General features: G+C 49.9%; 1 protein-coding gene across 3 annotated transcripts; it reads left to right on the plus strand.

Annotated features, from left to right (window-relative positions):
* The first annotated feature begins 5 nt into the window (after positions 1–5).
* ACAD8 (acyl-CoA dehydrogenase family member 8) lies at positions 6–17662 on the plus strand. 3 transcript variants are annotated; one of them, XM_060104198.1, is made up of 11 exons: positions 6–170; positions 4471–4571; positions 5013–5182; positions 5781–5890; positions 6294–6370; positions 6691–6828; positions 10201–10336; positions 10419–10516; positions 13741–13893; positions 14460–14562; positions 16864–17662. In XM_060104198.1, the coding sequence occupies exons 1-11, from the start codon at positions 62–64 to the stop codon at positions 16914–16916; spliced, it is 1248 nt and encodes a 415-aa protein (XP_059960181.1). In that variant the 5' UTR covers positions 6–61; the 3' UTR covers positions 16917–17662. The 3 variants fall into 3 exon arrangements, with proteins under 3 accessions (XP_059960181.1, XP_059960183.1, XP_059960182.1); XM_060104199.1 differs by lacking the exon at positions 6–170 and having other exon boundaries at positions 4482–4654; XM_060104200.1 differs by lacking the exons at positions 10201–10336; positions 10419–10516.
* Positions 17663–17982: the final 320 nt, after the last annotated feature.

A 17982-nucleotide genomic window follows, 5' to 3' on the forward strand; every position in this document is an offset into this window, starting at 1 on the left:
GTCGGGGTCACCGGCGCTCAGACCTCGGCCCGAGCAGAAAGGAGTGGAGCAAGCGGCGGCTATGCTGTGGGGCCCGTGCTGGCGTGTTGGGGCGCGGCTGCGCGGCTTGTGCGGCGGGCTCCAGGCCCCCGCCGAAAGCGGTCGGCGGGGCGTGGTCTCCTGCATCGACCGTAAGGCTCGCCCGGGGGTAGGGGTCCGTCCACCTGGCCGGCCCGGCCGCCCTCATTCACCGCGTCGGCCTGTGCGGGCGCCCCGGGCCTAGTGGTCTCCCTGGCTTAGACGTGGCGCGGCCCCGGGGGCGGGCGACCCTCGGCGGCTCAGCCCGGTCCCGGTGGCCGATGCTGGTCCGTCCTTGTACAGACCGCCCTTACCGTGCTTTGTGTTATGAACCTGTCGGTACGTTTCGCGAGGCCGCCCCTGCGACCTTTCCTCTCACAATTCGGAGCTACGTCGTTACCCATCTGCTTTCGGATAACGACGGGCTCCGCCGCGGAAGCTTGTGACTTTGTTTTTTTAAATCACAACCTTCGGTTCTAAAGGCAGTAAGAATGTGAAAAGCCCGGGGCTGGTTGTGATTGGTGAACAAAATCTCCGGTGATACAAGGTTTGCTCCCATATATAAATTATAGAACAGCACCTGTAACTACAAAACACTTCAACTGTTGAAATTTCTGCAGAAAAATAACCTGTTGCAAATGGGAAACTACCAGAGCTTACAGATCTGAATGTCTCCTGGCACCAGGCAAATAATTTCGATGCCAGTAACGGAGTGGGGGGGACCTAGGCCGCCTAGTGGGTAACCAGATACTTTGTGACGTTGTCGGGCGCCTAACCACTTTTTTCTTTTGAAGTCTTTGTTTTTTTTAATTTTTAATAAATGACACTTTTGAAAACAGCAGAGTAGCTTCTGAGGGCCTTAGCTCCACATCCAGAGCTGTAAAGGACGCCAAGGTATAGGACAGTTTTCTTCTCAATGTCCTAAAACACCTTCACAGGGTGCCACCCTATCCTAGCACTTAGAATTCGGTAAGCAAGGTCACCTTTGTTGATTGGCAACAAATTGGTTAAACGTAAGTATTTCCGGTGGCTAGTGGTGTAACTTCAACCAGTGTTGAAGGTGCTTTTTAATCAGTAAAATGAAAGGAAACTGTCCTTTCGGTGTATCATTCTACATATTAGAATATCAAGTTAATGGAAGGGATCAACAAATGTTTCTCATTGACTCATGGCATATTTTAATGTGAAAAGTAATTTTTAAGAGCGTTATGATTTTCATTATATCTGATATATAATTTTACAGATGAGGAAACTTGCTCAGTGTCTAGTGCAGCCCCCTGGTTTTACAACGGGGCACCTAAGGCTGAGGGAGGAGTCTGGAGGCCTGACTTCCTGAAAATTGTATAATTGATAGTTGCAGACCCAGATCTTGAACGCCTGGTTCCTTGTCCAGTGCTCCCTCATTGTGATTTGCTGCAGCTTCCCAAGCATTCCTTGAGCACCAGGATTCTCATAACTGTTGAGTCTCTGGCTAGGTTTGGCCTTTGGATGCATTCAAAGATCCTTTTTTTTTTTTTTTTAATAAATTAATTAATTTATTTATTTTGGGCTGCATTGGATCTTCGTTGTTGCACGCGGGCTTTCTTTAGTTGCAGCGAGCAGGGCTACTCTTCGTTGCGGTGCACAGGCTTCTCATTGCGGTGACTTCTCGTTGTGGAGCATGGGGCTCTAGGCACGCGGGCTTCAGTAGTTGTGGCACAGCGGTCTCAGTAGTGTGGCTCACGGGCTCAGTAGTTGTGCCTCGCGGGCTCTAGAGCCCCGTGGCCCCAGGCTCAGTAGTTGTAGCGCACAGGCTTAGTTGCTCTGCGGCATGTGGGATCTTCCCGGACCAAGGCTTGAACCCGTGTCCCCTGCATTGGCAGGTGGATTCTTAACCACTGCACCACCAGGGAAGTTCCTGGTTTTCGTCTTGTTTTGTTGTTCAGTGCATGTTTTCTGAGAACTTAGGTATTTTTACTCAGTAACCATGCTTTCTTGTGTATAATTTACTTTTAACTTGCCTTTTCCACTTTTTTTCTCCAAGCAGTGTTCTCCTTTTGTTAGCATTCCGTTATCTAGAATTGATTATTATCTATCTTAAATAAATATGTAATTATGTTGTATTTATACAACTTAGAGATACTACAGGTTTGGTTCCATACCACTGTAATGAAGCAGATACTGCAGTAACGACTTTGTTGTTTTCCTGGTACTTGTAGAAGTTACGTTTACACTGCACTGTAGTCTATTAAGTGTGCAGTAGCATTGGGTCTAAGAAAACAATGTCCATACCTTAATTTAAAAATACTTCATTGCTAAAAAAGGCTAACCATCATTTGACAACACAGGGTTGCTACAGACCTTCAGTTTGTAAAAAACACAAATTCTGCAGAGAGAAATGAAGGGCAATGAAACAAGGTGTGCCTGTACATGTGATCTGTGTACACCCATTCCCTCTTATTTACTTTGTATGCAATTCAGATCTACTTCTTAGACCTTATATACCCTGAACTACTTGTTTTACTCTGTCAAATACTAATAATAATATCTGTAGACACGTATTGAGTTCTTGCTGGGACAGAAGTTTTGTAGCCCGTGTACAGTCAGATGTTGGCTTTCTCACCACTTATGTCATCCTTTGGGTGAATGGACCATTTTCATCTTTGACACCCCAGCACTGCTCCATGGTAGACAGTCAGTCAGTATTCTTTTGTGAATGGAAAATGACCCAACTCCCAGGCAAGGAACCATGAATTGTTTATCCCTAACACATTTCCGAGAGCAACACCCAACGTAGTTTTCTGCTTTGGACTTCTCAAGGTAGCGTCATCTTTAACCCTCACAGCTCTTCACTTCTGAGTTTCCCATTTTGGTGAGGGTCCTGCTACAGACAGACAGCTTTGTCCTGCTTCACACAGCAGCCACTCCTGAGGCCCAGGTCTACCCAGAGACACATGCTGCCGCCGGCCCCTGTCCTCTGTGGGAAGGGCTGTGCAGGACAGGCGGGCACTGGAGGACGTCGTGGCCGGGCGTGCCTCCACACCTCTGGTGCTCTTTAGCATCACCGCAGGACCAAAAGGCTGAAACCTTAGAAAGCGGTGCAGAGCCCAGCACTTCCTCTTCCCCTGATGCTTTCTCAGCCACCACTGTGCCTCCAGCTGCAGCAGACACTCCGTTATCTCTGCCTGGGAGATGTGAGGCAGGCGGTCCTTTCCAAAGGGCAGCCCTAAGAAAACAAAAGAAAGAGAACGGGAGCAGCGTTAGGTCTGTCACCCTGTGCAGGTTGCTGACCCTTCTGCATGGTGGCTCCCAGATTCATGGTCCTTTCTTTTCTAGATTCTCTACACGGTTCCCAAAAGGTTGTGGTTTTTCACAGGAGCTTTGCTTAGGTTCTTCCCTTTTAGCTTCTGGCCTGTCTCTAGCCGAAAGTCTTATCCCCTTGCAAAACAGGAAAAATATTTCAGGCCCACATGACCAGCTAGGTGGCCTGTCGCTCTGCTTTGCAGTTGAGTCCTATCTCATTCTGCACAGTGTTTGAAAAAAAACATAGAAAATAAATAGTGTTCGTGTCATTCGGGGAACTGGCTATTTAAAGAAAAGTTGTAAAGTAATGACACTGTGAATTGAGTGGTCACTATTTCACGTAGGCTGATGCAGATATTTTTCTCCTAAAGAGTATCGCCTCTGATGAAATACTGGAATAGTATAGTCTTTTACAAAATGTTTAAGGTTCTAGAGAAACTTGTCCTCATGAAGCTCCACTACCTGTCTCTTGGTATCGCTCCGTCAGTTCATTTCCTTAGCTTTTAAGTAGCTTAGACCTGGAAGTGAAGGAGTTACCCAAAGTCACGGCATTAACAGTGAGGAAAGAAAATATTCTAAAAATTCTCAATCCATTAGGTGAAGACGGATTTAGGAAGGCCTTAGCCATGTTTTCAGTACTGGAAGGCTCATTATCGCTGTTATCAGTGACTGTCAAATGCACGGCTTTGTTACAGGATCTTTTCCTTAATTTGGAAGGTAAGCCAGAGTACACGTATCTTCCTTTCCTGACTGACCTTTTAAGATGAATACGTTGTAGCTGGTAGACAAATACGCACAGATTCCAATACAGAAAATGCAGGACATCCTGAAGGAAAAAAATGTTCATCATAGTTTGAGGGTCAGTGTGTGTTTATGGTTCCTTTCATGTGGGTTCATGAGGAAGAGATAAAGACGAGTCTTGAAAGAATACGTAACAAGGTAAATGAAGTCAGCCAGTCTGTTTGGGAGTAAGTCTCAAGGCGCTGATTAACGGTGGGTGCTAGAGGTGGCGAGCCATGTGGGAATGCTCTCGGAGGTCCACTGCCGGCCCGGGCTTCGCGGTGCTTCTTGCTTGCAGTACACGTCCCTGACCCCTGTCCTGGTTCTGAGTGAATGCCGCCTTGCCCACAGCTTCTACGGGACTAAACGAAGAGCAGAAAGAGTTCCAGAAAGTGGCCTTCAACTTTGCTGCCCGGGAGATGGCGCCAAACATGGCAGAGTGGGACCAGAAGGTGCGGGTTTGCCTTGTGCTGGATGTCCCCACGGACGCCTCATGCAGCGGCCCTTGTCTCCTCCTTATGATCCAGATTGTCCGGTATTTACTCTCCACTGAAAGCTCTCACAGCGGATGCACGTTCCAGGAGTGGTGTGATTCCTTTCCTGGAAAGCGTCTTCCGCATCCTGTAGATATCATTTTTTTTAATCGCACAAAGATTTGGGCACTCTTAAACCAAGGCAATTCTATGGATAATAAGAAGAAACTTGGATGCCAGAAACCAGTCCTTATCGAATGCATTTTAACTGGTTCCACTATATAGATGACAAAAGGCATGTTGAATTCAGAGACTCCCTACTCTCTCCCGAGTGCAAACGTCTGGATCCTTCCTTGTGCCCTCTAAAGAAAAGGCCGTCTGTGAATCCCTTACTGATGCCCCTGCTCTCTTGGTACGCAGGAGCTGTTCCCAGTGGATGTGATGCGGAAGGCAGCCCAGCTGGGCTTTGGGGGGATCTACGTACGAACAGACGTAGGAGGGTCTGGACTGTCACGGCTCGACACCTCGGTCATCTTTGAAGCCTTGGCCACAGGCTGCACCAGTACCACAGCCTATATAAGCATCCACAAGTGAGCGGCCAAGATGGGGAGGCACAGGGAGGTGTGCTTGCGGGTTGACTGGGAAAGTTTACCTACACAGGGAAGAGGTTTCTCTTTTCAGGTGGGCTGTCCTTGGAGGACTAGACAGTTAAAAGTTCACACTTAGGGCTGCTGCTCCCTGTTGGACTTGAATCTGTCATCTTGTATGTTGCTGAGAGAATGCTGGCCTTCTCCCAAATTCCAGATTGACCTGGTACCAAACAGACTTCTCCAGTAGACTGGTTGGGGCCTGTTCCCTTTTCCTCAACCCAAAGATGAAGCCTCCACTCATTTGGGAAAGGACATAGGACTCCTTGGTTTTTAGGGAGCTCAGTTAACCTACCTAGAAATAGTATGACCCGCATCCAGGTGAGAAATACCTTGGCCCCGGGTCCGTCTGGGTAGTGTGTGTTCCAGGAATATGTGTCAATCCAGGCCTTTGCTTTAAAGATGAATCTTCTCAATTGGGCCTTTTCCCTTCCCGCCCTGATCTGCTTCCCTCTACTTTGCTGCCTTTGTTCTCCTTCCCTGTTCCCCTCCCCCCTCAACGTTCCTTTCCTTGTCCGTCTCTTCCTGGTGCACCTGTCAGCATGTGTGCCTGGATGATTGACGCCTTCGGCAGTGAGGAACAGAGGCACAGGCTGTGCCCTCCACTCTGCACCATGGAGAAGTTCGCTTCCTATTGCCTCACGGAACCAGGTGGGTGTGCGCAGCAGGAGGTGTGGCTCGTGGGAAATCACGGGCCGGGCTGTGCCTTCTCAGCCCCCGGCACGGGTAGCCGTTGTGGACCAGGAGTGCCTGATGGCCGCGACCTGATGTCACACGCTAAGAGCGCTCCAGGGCACACTCTTTCCAGGCTGCAGCCCAGAACCTCCTTGTAGGAGGCTCCCTGCAAGCTAGTGTGATGGGAGATGGAAAAGGGTCTGATTGCCGAATGCCGTTTTCACAAGTCCAGAGAGCTTCTCAGCCATGGGGACTTTAAAGTCTCAAACTCCGAGGGGTCTTTCATCAGGGAAGACGGCTCAGGTGGAGCCGTGCCAGGGCTCGCTCACCTTCCCAGGCTCTCTCCCACCTCCCCGCTTCCCTCCTGTCCCTGCCGTAGGCAGTGGGAGTGATGCCGCCTCCCTCCTGACCTCCGCCAAGCGACGGGGAGATCATTACGTGCTCAGTGGCTCCAAGGTACAAGCATGCCGTCCTCGGTCCTCCCCGGGCAGCTCGGAGGCTGTCCCCCTCCTGCCTCCACAGCCTGGACCCCAGGTCCGCGAGCGAACGTCCCCGGGGGTGGTACGTGTGGGAGGGTACCTCAGGCCGACCTCCCCGTGTTCACCGTCACTGTTTCTCTCCTGGTCTCAGTCCACTTAGTTCCGTTCACTAGTGTCTGTCCTTTTTACAGCCTCGGTGCAGGCTCTTTGTAACCCTCCTCAGTTTCTCTGTGCCACCATCTCTCTCACTGTCCATCGTCGGGGGACCGCAGTGTTTTCCCCTCTCCAACCCCGCAGGCCTTCATCAGTGGTGGAGGCGAAGCAGACATCTATGTGGTCATGTGCCGAACAGGAGGACCAGGCCCCAAAGGCATCTCATGCATAGTTGTTGAGAAGGGGACCCCTGGCCTCAGCTTTGGCAAGAAGGAGAGAAAGGTGAGTGCGGTCGGACTGGGAGAGTCAGGCTGTGTGCCTCTTGCTTCTGCCAGACCAGCCTCTGCTCTGTTTCGGGAAATGGGTTCCACACTGGCTCCCTGGCCTTGGAGGCTGTTGCTTCACTTAGGGTTTCGACAGTGTATCAAGTGGGATAGGGTGTTGTTAGAGTGCGCTGGGCCGCCGGTGAAGTGGCAGCATTTGCCGGAAAGTTCATCAGTGGGAGGGATTCCTCCGTCATCTCCCCTGCGGCCACCTTTGGCCTGTATTTCTTATCTACCTTCTTATCTTGATGCCCTCCTGTTCCCCCAGGAGGAAATGCTTACAGAAGACTAGAGGTCTCAGGAATGAAAAGCATATGGGCCGCTTTTCTTCTCCAAATAAAAATACAGTAAAACTCACTGGAAGCGATTGTGGGTCTTTCAGTAATGTCAGAGGAAGAGTGTTTCCATAGGCTTCGAGAAGACGTTTTTAGGATTAAGAAGTAGCCAGGCCATGAACAGTAGACCTGTGGTTATGTAACTGTCACTGGTGATGAGGGTGGGATCTAGTCAGGTGGTCCAGGCCAGGTGACTGGCTTCCACCTCCAGCAGGTACTGTTAGAGTTGGGGCTTTTGGAGAGAAGTCAGTAATGAGATGGCCCCTAATCTACCTCTCCTCTCCTGGCTCCCCGGTTCCCCAGTTCCCCATTCGCCCCTTCATGACCTTCCTGATCCTTTGTAGCTGCTAGGAGTTCAGAGGTTCAGTGCCCCTTCTCTCGTACAGGAAAGCAGGACCTGCTAGACACCGACTGTGCAAAGCCTTATACTCACTCCTGGGGGTACAAGAATCACCACAGCTTGTCTGGGATTATGAGACATTGTCTTACCTTTATAAGCTATGTAAGCTGTGTACACGTGGTGTATGAGATAGGTAGCTCTAAGACTTAATCCTAGGAATGTCTGTTTGGGATTATAAGACAGACTGACATGGAGCCTGACGTAATTTTACAGGACCAAGTTACACTGATTCTGGTGTTTGTGCTTATAAAGATAGTGATGATCATTACAACACACCAATATTTCTGGTATCGGTTGACAGCATACCAAAGCTGACAAGGTTAGGGCCTGGAGTAAAACTGCACATAAATTCCAGAAACAAAAAGCGTCTCTTTCCCTTTACTTTCTGTCTTCTCTCGCTTTTAAGCATATATAACATATCTCCTTCTGCTTGTTTTCTTCTTAATTATTCGTCTTGCTTTCACGTGTCCTATAACGTGTGGGGAATTTGGAAGGGCGTCTCCTTCATTGAGCAGCTGGCAGGGTTCCACCGTCCCGAGTGGTGGGACAGAGCAGGGGCCCACGGCCGCGCCCCGCCCTGTAGAATTGGCCTGTTAGCTGCCGGGCGGAGGGCGGAGGGCGGGCGCAGGAACCAGCGCTCAGGGCAAGGGAGGAAGGCAGGCTGGAGGCTGCGACCTGGACGGAGGAGAGCTTCTCAGGGCGGGGACAGACGACTCTGAAGATGAGGTGTCCTTTGAGATGAGGTCTGCAGCGTCACGGGAGCCGGCCGTGAGGAGGGTTCTGGGCAGAGACGGCAGTGGGACAGAGGGCCCGGGGTGGGGACAGGATGAAGCTGTTTGAAGAAGCCAGAGCCTCTCCTTGTGGCCGGGGGGTCGTGAGCAAAGGGAACGGTGTGGGATGACGTTGGAGAGGCAGGCAGGGCTGTGCAGGCCGGGTGCAGGGTCACCCACTGATCGCCATGGCTGATTTGGCTGCCGTGATGGCCTGAGCAGCCGGTCTTTCTCTCCGGCCCCATGGCCGTCTTTCCTGCAAGCACATGCTTTGACTTGGCGTACTGAGCACATTTTGTAGCCGAGAGCTTTAAACAACCAGTTTTGCATTGACCTTATGGGAAAGTGGTATGAGGAATTGCTTTATCTTGGATTCAATTGTTCAAAGGTTTCGTACAGAAGAATGCGTTTTCCCCTAGGAGGGGTGGCGGTGGGAAGGCAGTCTGTGGAAGGAAAGACAGATGGGCGGGACAGGGCTCCCCTGGTCCTGGGCGGGCGGGGCTGCCGGAGGGGCGGGGAGGAGGGTCTTCTTTCTGGCTACAGCTTCCCAGGGGCTCTGGAGGGGGTGAGGAGTGGGGTTCTCTGCCCAGGGGAGGAGGGAGCTGCTTTCACAGGCAGGGGCTGGGAGGTAGCAGCTGTTTGTATGCGGTTCTCTGATGATTGGCTGTTGTTAAGGTCTGCCCGTCTGCCCCGTTCCAGGTGTGTATGTTCTGGATGGGAGGTAAGTTCCAGGGAGGCCACACAGGCCAGTGTGGGAAGGTTTCAGACTTGGGGGCCTGAAAGGCAACGAGGTCAATGCTGGCTCAGGCTACCAGAAGGGCCTCAGGAGGTGCCAGCGGAGCTCGACTTTGACGGAGGTTGGAGATGGGGAGTGCTCCCGGGGAGGGAGAGGAGAAGCAGAAGTGTGGTCAACAGGCCAGCCGCACAGGTCGCAGAAGAGTTTGAGTGGAATCGAGGGTACAGGGTGACGGACAGAAGAGAAGGACTGAGCCCTTCTCTTGGAAGAAAAACCTTAAATAAAAGGCTGTGGATGGAGCGCCCCTTCCCACGGCAGGGAGCCCTGAACGAGGGCCGTGGGGCTCTCAGCTGTCGGGGAGCCGGGGGCTTTGTCTGGTCTTGTGCTCTTCAGGATCTGCCTCACTGAGCCTCAGCTCCCTGGGAAAAGCAGACACCCAAGAAGCCCCTCATGTGCAGTGTTGGCCAGTTTCTGTGGTGGAAATACTCTCCCCGGACCGATTTCTGGCTTCCGGGGTGATGTCACCGGGATGATGTCGCCAGGGTGACGTCACCGGCAGCCAAGCTGGGAGAAGGTGTGTGTGATTGGCTCCCATGCGCCAGTGCCCGCGCCTCGCCGGGTCTGTGCAGCCGATGGCCAGCGTGGTGGACGTTACGGCACCACGTGCAAAAACGCTGAGCTCTTCAAAGGACGAGGGTGGTTCTTGGTCATTATGATCCTTGCGCTGTCCTTATAAAAGGACACATACTCCGAGTAGTCCTTATACTGTCAATGTTTTTTATAAAAGAATATACTCATGGAGGTGCCACAAAGGAGGAGAGTTCCGCCCGATCCTGAAGGAAGCTGTGAGAAATGTTTGGGGACAGGTTGGTCTGGTGGACTGGGCACTAGGAAGTGGATGCTCTTAACGTGTTTAAAATGTTGAGCTGAAAGAGAAAAACCTGAGTCGACAGATACTTGTGTGACCTTTCTGTTTTCCCTCATTGAAGTTCCCGAGGGACTAAGACCAGGGATAGGAGAGCCTGGTGGACAGGACGCTGCCCTGAGCGGTCAACTTCTGGGCAGCCACACAGCCCCTGATTTTTGCCAGGTGGGGTGGAACTCACAGCCGACCCGAGCGGTGATCTTTGAAGACTGTGCTGTCCCCGTGGCCAACAGGATCGGGGACGAGGGCCAGGGCTTCCTCATTGCCATGAGAGGACTGAACGGGGGGAGGATCAATGTCGGTGAGGACCCCAGGGGGCAGGCACGGCGGGCGGGCAGCACGGTCCCCTGGCTCACTTGACGTGTTGGTACCGTCCTTCCTAGCGTCCTGCTCTCTGGGCGCTGCTTATGCTTCGGTCATCCTCACCCGAGACCACCTCAAGGTCCGGAAGCAGTTTGGAGAGCCCCTGGCCAGTAACCAGGTAACTTCCCCGCTGTCCCAGCTTTTGCTCCTGTCTCTAGAACATTCTCTACAACTGTGGGGCCCTGATGTCTCTTGTGGGTTCTGCCCCCATTTCAGCCAGAACTTGTGCTCTATTTCTGTCAATAATTGTTTAATAATTTTTGCTTATAGTCCTGAAAAGATTCGTGATACATTGACTGGCAAGAAAAAGCACGACATTTTAGAGGAGTATGCTTCTGCTTGTTTACAGAATACATGAATATGTATACATTTTTTTTAAATTTATTTGTCTGTCTTTGGCTGCTTTTGTTCTTCCTTGCTGTGCACAGCTTTCTCTATTTGGCGGCGAGCGGGGGCTTCTCTTAATTGTGGAGCATGGGCTCTAGGTGCGCAGGCTTCAGTAGTTGTGGCTCGAAGGCTCTAGAGCACAGGCTCAGTAGTTGTGGCGCATGGGGTTAGTTGCTCTGCAGCATGTGGGATCTTCCTGGACCAGGGCTCAAACCCGTGTCCCCTGCGTTGGCAGGCGGATTCTTAACCACTGCGCCACCAGGGAAGCCCTAAATTTCTTTTAAAAGATTTTTTTTTTTTGATGTGGACCATTTATTTTTCTTAAGTCTTTATTGAATTGTTACAATATTGCTTCTGTTTTATGTTTTGTTTTTTGGGGGCAGAGAGGCAGGTGGGATGTTAGCTCCCTGACTGGGGATTGAACCCACACCCCCTGAACTGAAAGGTGAAGTCTTAACCACTGGACCGCCAGGGAAGTCCCTGTATAAATATTAATAAAACATTTTCAGAGATGCATCTGAAAAATGTAAGAAGTAATTACTTCAGGGGGATGGGATTAGATGATTTATCTCTTTTTTCTTTTGCTTGTGTTCCAGTTTTTCTTTTTTCTTTATTGAGGTAATGCTGGTTTATAACATTACATATTTCATGTATACATTATAATTTGACTTCTGTATATACTACATTGAGCTCACCACTGAAAGTCTGATTTCCATCAGTCACCATACAGTAGATCTCCTTTACCCATTTCACCCTCCCCCCACCCCCTTCTTCTCTGGTAACCATCAGTCTGTTCTCTGTATCTATGTGGTGGTGTTTAGTTTTGTGCATTCATTTATTGTGTGTTTTTTAGACTCTTCGTATGAGTGAAATCATGGTATTTGTCTTTCTCTGTCTGACTTATTTCACTTAAAATAATATCCTCTAGGTCCATCCATGTTGTCACAAAAGGCAAGATTCCATTCTTTTTTATGGCTGAGTAGTATTCCATTGTATACATATACACCGTCTTCTTTGTCCATTCATCTATTGATGGGCACTTAGGTTACTTCCATATCTTGGCTGTTGTAAATAGTGCTGCAGTGGACATAGGGGTGCATGTATCTTTTTGAATTAGTGTTTTCATATTCTTTGGAAAAATACCGTAAGTGGAACAGCTGCATTGTAAGGTAGTCCTGTTCCGCTCTTAGCCTAATGGGGTTCCTTTGTAGGTTATTGCCCTTTTTTTCTGACTGCCTTTAAAATTCTTTCTTTGTCATTTGGACAGTTTTAATATTATGTGTCTTGGAGAAGATCTTTTTGAGTTGAGATAATTAGGTGTTCTCTTAGTTTCATGGACTTGTGTATCCAGTTCCTTCCCCAGGTTTGGGACGTTCTCAGCTTTTACTTATTTTTTTAAAATTTATTTATTTTATTTTTGGCTGCGTTGGGTCTTTGTTGCTGCTCGCGGGCTTTTCTCTAGTTGCAGTGAGCGGGGGCTACTCTTCCTTGCGGTGCACGGGCTTCTCATTGCGGTGGCTTCTCTTGTTGTGGAGCACGGGCTCTAGGTGCACGGGCTTCAGTAGTTGTGGCTCACAGGCTCTAGAGCGCAGGCTCAGTAGTTGTGGTGCATGGGCTTAGTTGCTCTGCGGCATGTGGGATCTTCCCAGACCAGGGCTCGAACCTGTGTCCCCTGCATTCGCAGGCAGATTCTTAACCACTGTGCCACCAGGGAAGCCCTCAGCTCTTACTTCTGTAAACAAGCTCTGTGCTCCCTTCCCCTGTCTTTTCCTTCTGGGATGCCCACTGTCCTTCTGTTGCTCTTCCTGATGGAGTCGGATAGCTCTCGTAGGATTTCGTGTTTTTAATCTTAGCTCTCTCTCCTCTCCTACCTGAATTATTTCTAGATTTCCGTCTTGGAGCTCACTAATTCTCTCTTCCTTATGGTCGGCTGTATCCCCATAGCTTTCTAATGCATTTTCCATCTCATTTATTGAGTTCTTCAGCTCCAGAGTTTTGGTTTGATTCTTTCTTAGAGTTTCAATCTCTTGGTAAAGTAGTCCTTCTGTTCATTAGTTTTATTCCTGAGCTCATTGAACTGCCCATCTGACTTTTCTCGTAGCTCATCGAGTTTCCTCATGAGGGCTATTTTGAATTCTCCATCAGTTAGGTCCCAGTATTCCATGACTTTAAGTCTGGTTTCTGGAGAACTGTCGTCTTTCTGTGGTCCCATGTGTTACCGTGCTTCTGCATCGTGCTTGGTGAGTTGTTCCTCTGCTGGCCCGTTTGAAGTAGCCAGTACCTTCTTGGGTAGAGCTTTTTTACTTGGTTCTAACTTTCCTTTGGTTTCCAGCAGGTGGCGCTGTAGTGCGGGCTTTGGTTTCTCTCGCCTCTGCCGCCGCTGCCAGAGGTGCTGCGCTGGGCATGCTGGTGCTTTGCTGTGCCCCGGGCTGTGCCTGTGGCTGATGTCGCCTCAAGGGGCACCAGATGGCGGGCACCTCTGCCACATCCGGGGTTGCCTGGGTCACGGGCACTGCCACCACAGCAGGCGGGGGGGGGCGGGGCTGGAGCTGGGGTCGCAAGCGCCCTGCTGTGTCTGGCTTGTTGGGTTCGGGGTGCTGCTGTGGCCTGTGCTGCTGCTGCGGGGGCAGGGGTCTCGGGCACCACGTCCACTGCTTCCTGGCCCTGCCCGCGCTGGGTCCCAGCCCACCCCCCGTGAGGTGTGCAGGGGCGTGGGGCCCCAGGGCGTGCCGGGCAGAGCTGTGGGCGTTTTACTGGTTGTAGGTGGAAGGGACAGACAGAGGGCTCCGTCTTCCTAAGGAGGCGAGATGCTGAAGTGCAGGGAGCGCAGTGGACTTAGACCTTAACGAGGCACGTTCTTTGTGGAGCCTGGGGCCCCTTAGAAGCGGCCCACAGCTAGAGGTGGCCCTGTGAGCCTGTCTGTGTGTCTGGTTCTCTTCTCTCCTCTCACTGCAGTACCTGCAGTTCAAACTGGCGGATATGGTGGCCAGGCTGGTGGCCTCACGGCTGATGATCCGCAATGCAGCCGTGGCTCTGCAGGAGGAACGTGAGGATGCGGTGGCCCTGTGCTCCATGGCCAAGCTCTTCGCTACAGACGAATGCTTTGCGGTGAGTGGTGCTGCTCTCTGCCTCTCCTGGGTGACCGGCATGTGGCAGGCTGGCCGTCCGCTCCTGGAACGCTGCGTAAGGCGTCAGTTGCTCAGGAGAGGCCCACGTGGGCGCTCGGCCAGCACCTCACCTGCTCCACGCAGCCACACATCAGGTTTTGTCTCTGCCATTTGGCTGTGCGCTGGGTGAGATGCTGCCTTTGGAAGAAGGGTCAGACCACAGCACTGTTTCAATGTCGGGGCAGAGCCATTTCCACAGTGAGGCTGCCTCTGCCGCTTGCCAGAACTCCAGCTGGTGTGGGGCGGGCAGCCTCTCCTTGCAGGCAGCAGGCGAGAAGGGCAGAGGCCTCTGAGCCCCTCGTGGGTGGGGCCTGGCTCGCTCAGGAGGCACACTTCCCTCGTTGTCCCCGTGCACACAGAACCGGAGCCCCTCTGGCCTGGCTGGCACCTTCACCTTTCTCGCGTTGGCTCAGGGCAGGCGGCCAGATCAGGGCTGGAGCGGAGAGAGGAGCCCCTGTTCCAGAGCCTTCCCAGAATCCGAGGTATCTAATCGCCGTGTCCCTGCAGATCTGCAACCAGGCCCTGCAGATGCACGGGGGCTACGGCTACCTGAAGGACTGCGCGGTGCAGCAGTACATGCGGGACTCCAGGGTCCATCAGATCCTCGAAGGTAAAAGTGGCCAAGGCGGTTCTGTCCCCATGCTGCCTGTCTTCCTCCTCCCTCCTTGCTCCCGGCCCGCTCTGGAGGGGCCTGCTGTGCCGTCCTCACCTGGCCTGGGGGCCAGGAGGCCCTGCTCTGTCCCCGCAGAAGTCACCAAGTCACCCCCCTCCTGCTCTTTGCCTCTGTCATTTATAGAGACAGTGCAAACTAAGATAACATCCGAGAAAGCATTTTGAAAACTGCAGCAGTGGCTGTTCTTCACTGTTGTAAAATACTTGGTCCTCAGGGATCCCAGGACTTCTCCACAGTCACTTCCAGGGCAGATATGAGCTAGTTTGATCTCCAGCCCCTACACACTGATCATGACCATCAGTGTTGCTAATGGAGCTTTCAGTAAATTAATTGTCACACACGGGCATCTTCTTGCTGATCACAGGCCCCCGGGCAGGAGATGGGTACGCTGCTGGCGTCGGGCTCTGCAGGGCCTTCTCCACTCCACGCTGGTTTGGACGTCTTGAAATTACATGACTGTTGTTTAGCCAGTAGGTAGCTGAGGTTGTTACACTGTAGCAAAGGCAGCAGATGAGGCAGAGGTTTGTGGAAGTGACTTTGAGTGAAGGAACGTGAAGGAAGCACCGGCCTCCCTGTGGCTTCTGAAGCATCCTGCTCAGACCCGACCAGCGTCAGGACCACTGGGAGGGTTTGTGAGCGCAGAGCTTCTGACTCCATGGGTCGTGGGTGGGCCTGGGGATCTGCATCTCTAGCGAGGTTTCAGTGAGGTTGCTCCTGCCTATCCGGGAGCCCCATTGAGAGCCACCACGGGGTGTCCAAGTCACAAGCTTCAGTATCTGCTTTCTGCTGCAAACCTTGTCCCTAAAGCGTGTTTATGAGCACGGTTGCTAGTGCGCAGGCCAAACCCCGTCACCTCATTCCTTCTGTGACTCCAGTCGTACGTAGCTGTTGCTTTCCAGCCTCGGTGAGCGCGGGAGACTTCCCTTCATTCTGACTCTGTCTTTCAACCCTGTTAGAATAACTGAGAAAAGCCAGATACGCTTATTTCAGGCCATACCATCATCCACTTGTAGGAAAATGTGCCCACTGGTCTTTGTCACTTGTTTCACCCTGGACTTTGTTATTGGATAGATAGGAAATTTCAGCTTTGATTTTATTCGAGATGTGTGATTAGTCATTCCTCATGGTGGTTTAATATTTCTTTTTGCATTAAAAAGAGTGGAAATTAAAAAATAAAAAAATAAAATAAATTTTTTAAAAAAGGAGTGGAAAAATGAAGCAAGCAACTGACCCCCCCGCCTTCTTTCAGGGAAAATGTTTTCGTTCTTTTAAAATTCAGTTTTCTGATTACCAATGATGTTGGTATGTTTATTGTTGAAGACTTACAAAATATAGGAAAAGTTAAAAAAGAAAAAAGATCATTCATGTTTTGACATCAGAACTAATACTTTGCGCTCCTTTTATATTTAAGACCAAAAATATCTTCTTTTGGACCTTTTTCTGCGCTTGTATAGATACATTTTTTAAAGTTAATTTTTATTGGAGGATAGTTGTTTCACAATGTTGCGTTAGTTTCTGCTGTACAGCAAAGTGAATCAGCTATACATATGCATATATCCCCTCTTTTTTGGATTTCCTTCCCATTTAGGTCACCACAGAGCATTGAGTAGAGTTCCCTGTGCTATACAGTAGGTTCTCATTAGTTATCTGTTTTATACATAGTGTGTATATGTCAATCCCAATCTCCTAATTCATCTCACCCCCCATAGATACATTTTTTAAAAATAGAATTATACTACGTATACCATTGTATGTTCTGCTGTTTTATTTTGTTTGTTTTTTACCTAATAAAATCACTTACTATCAGGAGAGGTTAGGTTTTTGGGGTTTTTTTTTTAACATCTTTATTGGAGTATAATTGCTTTACAGTGGTGTGTTAGTTTCTGCTTTATAACAAAGTGAATCAGCTATACGTATACATATATCCCCATATCTCCTCCCTCTTGCGTCTCCCTCCCACCCTCCCTTCCCTATCCCACCCCTCTAGGTGGTCACAGAGCACCGAGCTGATCTCCCTATGCTATGCGGCTGCTTCCCACTAGCTATCTGTTTTACGTTTGGTCGTGTATATATGTCCATGCCACTCAGGAGAGGTTTTTTTAAAAGTAAATTTTTTCCTCACTTCCTGACATCTTTCAAGATAAAAAGCGACGTTGCCCTTTACATCCCTAGTCAGAGCTTCGCTGACTCTCAGGCCTGGCAGCTCCTAAGCCCCTCCGTCCTCTCTCGCTCTTGCAGGCAGCAACGAAGTGATGCGGATACTGATCTCAAGAAGCCTGCTGCAGGAGTAGCCCCTGGACTGAGGCTCCGATGGGAGGATCAGTGTCGAGTGGTTCCACATGGGCGGCGCTGTCACAGTGAGTCCAGGACGCACTGGAGGGGCTGTGCTTGTCCAGGGCACCATCATAGCGTCAGCTGGAGGGCGGCACCTGGAGGACGGCAGGAGCTGCCCTGGCTGGAACGTTACAAGAAGACGTGCCACCTTGTTTTCCTGACGCAGAGGGTGACTGGTGAACACTGACCACCAAACCACTGTCCTCTCCTGGATCCACAGAGTCTTGATTTGTCTGCATTTTGCTGGTTCACCAGATCCCTCTTCTGGGAATCTGGGTACTTCTATTGAAGGTTTTTCCTGACTGTAAAGCAAAGGTGTGGGAAAGGAGAAATGGAGAGAAAGTGTCTTCCTGTCTTTTTCTGTTCTTTGTGCCTCAGCTAAAGATGCAGAAGGTCTCTGTGGGCTGCTCTTCCTTTGCAGCAACTCCTCTGAATGTAAATCATGATGAAATGAGGGTTTGGAAATCCTTCTCCTAAGCTGAGACTTTGGGCATATCTGCACTTCTGGACTATCTTAATATCAAGGGCTGAGATTATTTGGAACTGTGAATACTTGTTGTTTTAGAAGCATGTGGTCTGGGAATGGTATTCAAAGTTCCTGTAACATTTCCTTATAAGTGCTTTGAGTATATTTTTTTTTCTGAGTTTTTGCTTTTTTGCTCCTCTTTTTAAATGTTTTTAATCACTACATTAATAAATAAAATCTACCCCTCTGTACCATTTTCAGGTCTACTGGTTTTTATTTTATCTTTCTAAATAAGCCTTCACGACTATTTTTTAAAATTTTATTACATTTAATTAAACATTTAACTAGACTTTGGGATAACAAAAATCTCTCCTTGACCAAGTTGACTTTTTAAAAATAGGTTCCTTAAATTATTAATAGCCTTGTAAAGCAAGTAGTGTTTATGATTTATGAAAGTAGATTTAAAGTAATACCCAAAGATGTAGACTTTTTAGAGAACCCTGTTATAAACGGTCATTGCATTATTTCATCTCATCTCTATAAAAGAAATATCCAAG

The sequence above is a fragment of the Mesoplodon densirostris genome, chromosome 7 (genome assembly GCF_025265405.1).
Source record: "Mesoplodon densirostris isolate mMesDen1 chromosome 7, mMesDen1 primary haplotype, whole genome shotgun sequence".
NCBI lineage: Eukaryota > Metazoa > Chordata > Mammalia > Artiodactyla > Ziphiidae > Mesoplodon > Mesoplodon densirostris.